The sequence below is a fragment of the Eucyclogobius newberryi genome, unplaced genomic scaffold (genome assembly GCF_026437365.1).
Source record: "Eucyclogobius newberryi isolate DKJ021-1_F unplaced genomic scaffold, fEucNew1.0.hap1 SCAF_16, whole genome shotgun sequence".
In the NCBI taxonomy this organism is placed as follows: Eukaryota; Metazoa; Chordata; class Actinopteri; order Gobiiformes; family Gobiidae; genus Eucyclogobius; species Eucyclogobius newberryi.
This window is the reverse complement of record NW_027315790.1, coordinates 24,993,862-25,002,759: the sequence shown is the minus strand read 5'-3', so window position 1 is coordinate 25,002,759 and position 8,898 is coordinate 24,993,862. Positions and strand designations below refer to the sequence as shown.

The 8,898-nt window shown below is 41.3% G+C and overlaps 2 protein-coding genes across 2 annotated transcripts in view; one reads left to right on the top strand and one right to left on the bottom strand.

Moving 5' to 3' along the window:
• Nucleotides 1-8,898, bottom strand: part of LOC140362067 (small ribosomal subunit protein uS7-like) — a 252,108-nt gene that overhangs the window by 127,065 nt on the left and 116,145 nt on the right. The window lies entirely within an intron of this gene.
• Nucleotides 251-6,647, top strand: LOC140361517 (uncharacterized). The gene is made up of 4 exons (XM_072447229.1): nucleotides 251-332; nucleotides 1,754-2,054; nucleotides 4,642-4,960; nucleotides 6,120-6,647. The coding sequence occupies exons 1-4, from the start codon at nucleotides 251-253 to the stop codon at nucleotides 6,402-6,404; spliced, it is 987 nt and encodes a 328-aa protein (XP_072303330.1). The 3' UTR covers nucleotides 6,405-6,647.

Here is an 8,898-nt window from a genome sequence, read left to right as displayed (position 1 = left end):
TATTGAGGTGATTATAAACTTGGTGAATATTATACTTAGTCGAATGATAGTGTTACAGAGAATAATTTGGTAATACATAATAACGATATCAACATGCTAAAAATGAGTGAGAAGGACTGTGTGGAACTTAGAAAAACTTATTTGTTTTGTTAAATGTGTTTTTAATACAAACTTGATCACTGCGTTCTCTTCCGTCTCATGTGCCTGGTTCATTGGACCAGTGCAGTTACAACTAAGGGCTAAAGGTGCTATGTTTCCACTGTCGGAGCGGGTCCTTTGCTCCGCGCTGGCTTTGAACTCTGGAGTTAGGCTAGAGGACGACGACTATGTGGGTCAGTCAGTCACCTGGACTGCACCTGGTTTACAGCAGACACCCAGGGGAAATTAAATGACAGTTTAATCTGAGAACATTTTAAAATATTTAACATGTACAATGTAACTCTACAATGTAATGTCTAGACTACAATTAGTTCTACAAATAGTTCCATGTTTTTATTTTATTTTTGCATACGTTTTAAGTTAAATAAACTTATAAATTATCTTTATTATGGAACTACTGACATACAACATTATTAAGAAGAGACATGATTGGCATATACATAGCTCAATAATGCTGTATTATTTCTAACATTTATGGGTAATGCCCTGTGTTTTCTTGTTCTAGTGTAATTATCCAATTGTCAAAATTTGGGTCAGTCCAGGGCTTGTGTAATCTGGGATAATTGCTTCAGTAACCTATTACATTGTCATAAGTTCAGACTTGGAGGGCGATTCACTCATTTTTTACGTTGTATAAATTATGCATTTTTATTCATGTCAAAAGAAAAACATGTAGGTTCAACCCAATTTATACAGTTTATTGGCCAAAAATGTTGATTTAGGGACAAGTTACAATCCAATATGAACAAAATTGCAATCCAATATGAACAAAATTAATTTTAGTTCCAAGTGAAGAGGAAGTTGCTTAAACATTGTCCACCACATTCTAGAAGCCACTGCGAAGCCCCTCTGTCCCGTCATTCATTATTCAGCACTACTTGTGTCTTCATTTGTCACATAGAGAAGGCCACATTCACCACATAAAGGAGCCACAATTCAACCTATTTATTCAAATTATAAGCCTACTGCTGGGGACTGAAATGCAAAGAAATAAGCCAAACTATGTAACTGGGACAAAACTGCAACAGGAACAATAGATGGATACCTTTTGGAATACACTTTTGGCAGAAGGACAGAAAGGCTATTACACAAAAGGATGACACTGAATATACCAAATAACAATTGACATTTATATTGAAAAAAGTGCATTTACTTAACTTAAAATGTAATTAATTGGCATCATAAATAGGACGGATATGTAAGGCTATGTGATAATAAGCAACACATTTGTTCCCTGTGACTTAAAAAATAAAATAAAATGCAAAACATGAATGGATGCGCTACAAAACTCACGTTGATCGTATTGTCCATCTCTCTCTGTGTCCTGCCTGCTGACCGCGTGTGTAAGCCGAGCTGTCGCAGGGGGAAAGGGGATAGATATTGTCAAGTGTGTCCTCCTAAACTAGCGCTGGTCCCATGCATCTTTTATGGACATGCAACATTGATGCTGCGCCCACACGGGAAGGCTCGGGTCGATCATCCCGTCTCGAGTTGTCGGTTCAACCCCCCCAGGTACACAAACAAAAAAACAGATCCGGGTCCAGATTGTGGGGCACCGGTTTCTTTCTCTCGACATGCTGTCCCAAACCGTCAGGGGTCAATTTAAACTTTAGCTGGACAGAAAGCCGCGCTCCATCGGCCGTTTGCGCGCAGAGCCTGAAAATGAGCGTCTCCGGTGGCACGGGGCCCCCAGCAGCGGTGCTCGATTTGGACACGGCAGGAGGACCGTGGCTTCAGAGGCAGAGACACGGCAGCGGTGTCTCCGTCCACACGTACTTGCTGAACAGCGGGGGTCTTCCGGGGCCGCCGCCGCCCACCGCGGTCGGGGCCCGGGTGCGGCTGCCGGCGCTCACCGCCAAAGGCCCGCGGAGGAGAAGCGGCATGGCCCGGCTCAGGTGAGACATCGTCCCGGGACACCGTCAATATGAACTTGTGCAATAAAAGCTGTAGGTCACGATGAGGTGCACCGTGCGGTAGGCTGTAAGTCACAGCCTGCTTGTTTCCATGACAATAATGTTTTGCTCCGTGGCTTTAAACTCATCTTTTCTTGCATTTATTCTATTGCTGGTGTTAATTGTAACTGAAACGCAATCTTGATGTCGCGTGCAACTTGGCCTGCTTGATGTCTCCATGCAGATAAGTTAATGCCCAATGTGGAATATTCCAGGAAATGTGTATTCATATTTGTATTTATTTATTCAGTGGTTACCAGGTAGATCAGGTGAGAAGAACCCATTCTCATTTACAACGACAACCAGGTGAAGCAACAAAAAACAACACAGTGAATTATCAATCAAGCATTTGTAGTTAATAATAATAATGATGATGATAATGATAAATTAATAAAAGTGTTAAAGTGTGTCCTGTAAAAATACTCCAGATTGAGTTTTTGAATACAGAGAGAGGAACAAATGGGCTGAGTTGTAAAGTCTGTTGTAAGTGTTTCCAGTGACCCGCTGCATAAAACTGAAATGAGGATGTGTGGCCTTGAAGAGCAGAGATTTATACAACTACAATAACTCTACGAGATCTACCCTCTATCAGAAAAGTTACATAGAGCACCTTTAACCAGATGCTGAACACCAGTGTGCAGTGTGCAGTTTGAATTAATCTCCTTTAGTTTGGCTGTGTTATTCCTATTGTGTTCCCCAGACAGACATAAATCATGCACTTATAGCCTATGACTTATGTTATTGGGTCTGCACTGCCCTTTAAAGGCGGCCCAAATGCCACTAAAGTATGGATCCCAGGAAGAGAGTTCTTTTAGTCAAGGCAATGGCTGGTGGGATCCTAATACACAAACAACTGAACCTTGATGTGACCAATTAGTTGTTATCAATATCAACCTAAGTGGATAAGCTCACATTGATTAATTGGCTCCATTGTTTGTATGTGGTTGTTGGTCACTCATCGCTTCATTTCAGTAAGAGTGGTTGTCACTTCACTGTCTGGAATTACAGCGTGCATTTCCTGCTGAAGTCACAGTTTGATGTGAGCACCGAGGCCCAGAGCAAATCTCGGGTCTGAACCTGATCCTTACAGTGCAGATGGAGCCGACAGCGGTGGCACGTTGGCTGAACTCAGGCTGAAACCAGAGAGAACACCTCCCTCGCTCACACATATGACTATTTGATGGACTCCTCTCACCCAGGCTGCACAGTGTTAAATAACATCATCAGGTTATCAACAATAACACTGTCGATCATGAGAACATTATAGAGCTCAGTTGTGACTACTATGAAGGGAGTTATAGGTATTCATGTGTGTATGGCCCTGTTAAAATTGTAGTGGCAGAGCATTCATCCATCAAACCTGATAATGATATTCAGGCGATATTTTCACAAAACATCAGGAATGTGGTCAAATGTTTCTGTAAAGATCAAACATTGCACAAAAAGGAATGAACCCTAAAATGAACCACAAAAGGGCAAAGGAAGGAAATATCACTTTACTCTTGTTTGAAAGATTACACAACACATTTCTGTCTTTTTAAGGTCATAGATTTATTTATAGATGATACTCGACAGTCTAATTTAGCATAATTTCAAAACGGCAATCACAATACATCTCCCACATCTACTCGAGAGTCGACTTAAAATGGACTACGACTTGGGACTCGATGTGCACTTGAAGGTCACTGACTCTGTTTTTCAGAATCAGAAAAAGGTTTATTGCCATTGCCAACGAACAGAATTCACAAACATAGGAACTTGCTCTGGTGAGTCGGTGCAACATAAAACAATGAACAATGATAAAACGACCTATATAAGTCAAAAAGTAAAACAATTAAAATCTGATATAGGATGAAAATAAAAATTGGTTTACTATGCAACGAACAAAATTTACAGTTCAATTTACATATTTAGTTCAGAAAATGAACAACAGCCGTTGTTATTTGGGCATTACAATAATGAACTGAATTGAAATGACTCAAGGCTTGACTTGAGCATTTTGACTTAAGACTTGAGTGTTTTCTCTTTATAGTTATATGTACTTTGTGTTTAATTTTGGAGGAAGAAAACAATAATGTTTGTGAATTGGACTTTTAAAAAAAAAAAAGACCATTAACAGGACATCTTAAACTGCAAAAATAAAATACTAGCTGTATTTAGTAATTTTGTAAATGAGGCATTGTCATCAATTAGGTCTGTATATGGCATCCAATAGACATGATTTCTTGTCACAATTCTAACATTTCAAACTCAAATTATTGCGATGATTTTACAGGAAAGGCTCGATACTCGAAGCCAATCCTACTTGGTCGACTACAGTGACACAACTTTTTTATTCAAAATAATGTGCCATTTATTTTATATTATGTGGTCTTATACTAACTTAGAAAAGATAAAATCATGTCAAATGTATGTAAAATGTTATTGATAATACCCATTTGAATAACTATCTTTCAACACTAGTATCTATTTTTTTAACAGCCCTAGTCTGTAATTTACATCGTAGTAACTTCTTGTTTTGTCTCCACAGCCTCAGCGAGCCCTCTCTGTTCCCTCACGACGGCGGTCTATCCGGCGGTCTATCCGGCGGTCTGTCCAGCGTCCGCGGTCCCAGCCTGCTCCATAAACGCGCCCCCGTCTCCTCCTCCTCATCCTCCTCCTTCATCAAACCCTTCGCTCTCACCCCCAGCCCGCCCCCGCCTCTGCCCCGGAACCGCCCCCACCCCCAGGGCAGCTCCGGACCCCTCTACCTGCACTTCTCCCAGTCCATCCAGCCCAGCCTCAAGCCCAGAGCCAAGAGGAGACACTCGCACACACTCGCCTCGGAGCTCAGAGCTGAGGCCTCGCAGGTACAGACGCCACAACATCACATTTAGACATCAAGACATCAGTTTGTACACAACGTAATTCAAAGGGCTTTACAGGACAAGGAAAGACACATTCAAATGACAAAACACTCCTCATTATTATAAAATGTACTTGCAGATACATTTCTTTCAGTCATATGCACAGCTAAATGAAACCGTTTAAGCCTGGATTTGAACTTTGTCAGAGAAGAGATGTGCGTGAAACTGCGTGAAACGTTGAAGTCAAGTAATTATTGTTGGATAAAATATTGAGTTTTTTGCCATTATTGGTGACAAAAAATGCAACATTTTAACTTAAAAACCTTTCTTCATGTTGATGAATGAGGGATTAGGCCGACTTGCTTCAGGTTGACTAAAATATTATACTATCTTAGCATTTTCTATTTGGAGGAGGGTAGGCCACCTTCTTGTCGTCATGGAGATGTTACAGTTGCCGTTAGGCCTAAAATGTTCAACAGTATCGGTCAAATCTGAGGAGAGGCTACACGGCTCACAATAAGAATGCAAAAAACCCTATAACTGAATAAATACAAGATGGATTGCCGTAGTTTTAATGACATACTGTGGAGCATTCTAGGCAAAGCATGAAAAGTGACAGTTACACATGCTGCAAAGTTATTAAAATTTGTGTTGAGTTTGTTGGGTGGAATGGACTTGTCACTGAAATATATCCAATGAAAAAACAAAAGATTACGATTCTACAATCTAAAAACACTGGCACAAATGTATCTTTACAACTGCTAAGACAAACTCATGGAAAAATGACCTGAGATGTAAATTGAGCAGAATTGTTGCACCACTTTTTGGATAAAACCATTAAGTATTTAAACATTCTGCTCACCCTTTCCTCAAAAAGTAAACCTAAATGTGATGTGCTTTTTTTTTTGTTTTATCGTGCCGTTTATGTCAAGTTGGTCATTCAGAAAGTTTGATTTCATAAAGCAGGTCACATATTGAGGAGGATTGAGGAAAGAACATTTAGGATTTTATTGTTGTTTTGGTCGTGGCGTTAATTATTGCGAATAATTGTTAAATCACAATATTTATTCACACAATAATCATTACACTCAAATTGGAAATCGTCATAACATCAAGTGGTAAAATTAATAGGACCATCACCTCCTCACCTCTGTACTCGCAGGTTTCCCCTCTGCGTGAGCCTCTGTCTGTGGTGGGTAAAACCTGCCTCCCCGTGTGCAGCCCTCGTCCCACTCCAGTCGGTGCCTCCAGACCCTCCAGACCCCACATCCACGTGTTTCTGCCCTCCGAGGCAGAGGCAGAGGACAGCGAGTCAGTGGACGAGGGCTTCATGGATGAGCTGGACCATAAGATGAGTTCTCTCAAGCTCCAACAGGGGGCGCCACATACTGTAGCTCTGCACTACAACAAGAAGAACTGGAGCCACAGCTGCCTTGGGTCTGACTGATTAAGATGTGCCTGCAGCTCCTCTGTGCATGATCAAACCCTGGTAATCTGTTCCTCTGACCACATCTTCAGCTCCACACGAGGAAACGAGGCCCTGTAATTAAATGAGAACACTTTAGACACCTCTACAGTGTTATTTGATAATTTACTGTTTTGGTTTTTCACATAAAACATTTAAACCTGTTATCTTCTGTAATACTCATCTCAATATGTTATCCGTAATAAAATAAATATATTTTTACATCACTTCAATCAACCATAATTTTATGAAAGTAGTCGCCTAATCCGTTTGGATTCAACAGAAATGGTCCATTACCTAAAAACAGATCAACTCAACAGAGTCAGAACTTTTTGAGGGTTGAAGGATGATGGTTGTGCCTAAGGGAAATTCATCCTTCATAAGAAGCAAGAAGTTTGTTATTGCCCCATGAACAACAGCAAACTTCTCATGGGCTCAGACATTTCATACTTCAGCAGATGTTCTGTGAACTCAAACAGCTGTTGCTATGGAGATTGCCAACGGTTTAGTGGCAACAGTTTTAATAACCGTTATAAGTTAATCAAAATGGCTGATGTTGTATTTTTAATGTTAATATCCCCCAAGTCGAGTCCGATTGTGGAGAAGTTCTAAATATATCCCTACGGCTTTTGCTCCATTGCGCATGCGCGCTTTTGTTAATGCCTTTCGGACAAACGCAGCGCCTGCTCATGGGTCTATTATAATATCGCGCCTGTCGTGGATCGTTTATAATATCGCGCCTGTCGTGGATCAATTATAATATCGCGTCTGTCATGGATCTATTATAATATCGCGCCTGCTCATGGATCTATTATAATATCGCGCCTGTCGTGAATCTATTATAATATTGCGCCTGTCGTGGATCTATTATAATACCGCACCTGTCGCGGATCTATTATAATATCGCGCCTGTCGTGGATCTATTATAATATCGCGCCTGTCGTGGATCTATTATAATATCGCGCCTGTCGTGGATCTATTATAATATTGCGCCTGCTGAGTGTACGACGACAGCCATTATGTTGAAATCCTTTCGTCCATCTAATGAAAATCGCTTAATGATGGTGACTACAAAGCACTGTAGTTATGGTGTATGTCGTAGCGATTCACGATACCACTATAAGGACTACATGAAGGGAGTAATCTTCATACCATTTGTGAAACCTCGACGCAATCTCGATCTGTGCAGAAAGTGGGCTCAAGCTTGTGGACGGCTTAACTTTACACATGAATATGTCAAAAAGGACACTTATATATGCTCCAAACACTTTGTTGGAGAAGCCGGACCTACTGACGAACACCCCGATCCAATACCAGCAACATACACGCCAGATCAGGTGAGTTTTCCTACTGTCGAGTGTCTATTAAAATTAAAATCAATGTTGCAATTTAGTCTAGCAGTCAGTGTAGGCCAACCTACGGCTATGCTTCACCATACTTCCCAACTTTCCCGATTTAGTCGGAAGTCTCTCGATTTGGGTCCCGTCAAGTCTCCCGATCGGGTGGATTTGAAGACATTTCAATCGAAAAATCTAAACTCGACCTTTTCTACGCCGTCATCCTTAATTTTGGTAGTGAAGGCGAGCGTGGGAAACAGCCAACAGCTGACATGGGCGCCGCCATCTTTGTTGTGATCGCGCTATGAATGCTGGGTGTTTTCCGTCCCAGAATCCAAATGCGAAGTTAAAGTGCGGAATAATACTTAATACCGTATTTATGAAATCACCATGGCCGACGTGAGTGATGCCGAAACTGGCGTCAACATTAACAAACCGCCGGAAAAAGGGAAGTGCATGACTTTTTATCTCTTAATTCTGATGAGATTAGAAATCTCCCTCTTAGGGGGGCAACCTCCCGCTTTTTAATGTGTTGTCTCCCTCCCTCCTGGGATGATAGATAAGTTGGGAAGTCTGCTACACGACCATGACGACCACCACGACAACTCGCTCACAACAAACAACTTTCTTACTCTCCTATTCACATCAGACTTTCTACCAGTAACAGGCAAGCCTCGACATCCAAGCCTCCTCTTAAGCTGAACTACACTGTGGTCCGTGATCATTTCATGAAGAAATTGCGCTCCAGGAACAGCGTTTTCGCTTAGAGAGATGAAGATAATATAATATATCCATGCTGTGTACATGTAGCAGTTGCCATTTTGGCTAGTGTTTGCCCGAAACAAAGCTTCTGATTGGCTGAGAAGTGTACATAGTGTCAGAAGTATCCTACGAAAAAAATGTTTTGCATCCGGGTCATGGATCTATTATTATTCTGGTAACTGGCCGCGTGCCTATCGCGAGTGCCCGTATGTCAGACAAACAAACAAAACACACATAAATCGATGCACAAATCCGGTGATTTTGTGGAGTATTACGACCCAGAGTTTACTCATTTGATACAGAAAGATGGTGAGCAATAAACACTGCTGCTATGGAACGTGCAAGAATGATTCTCGCTACCCCAATAGACCTGAAAT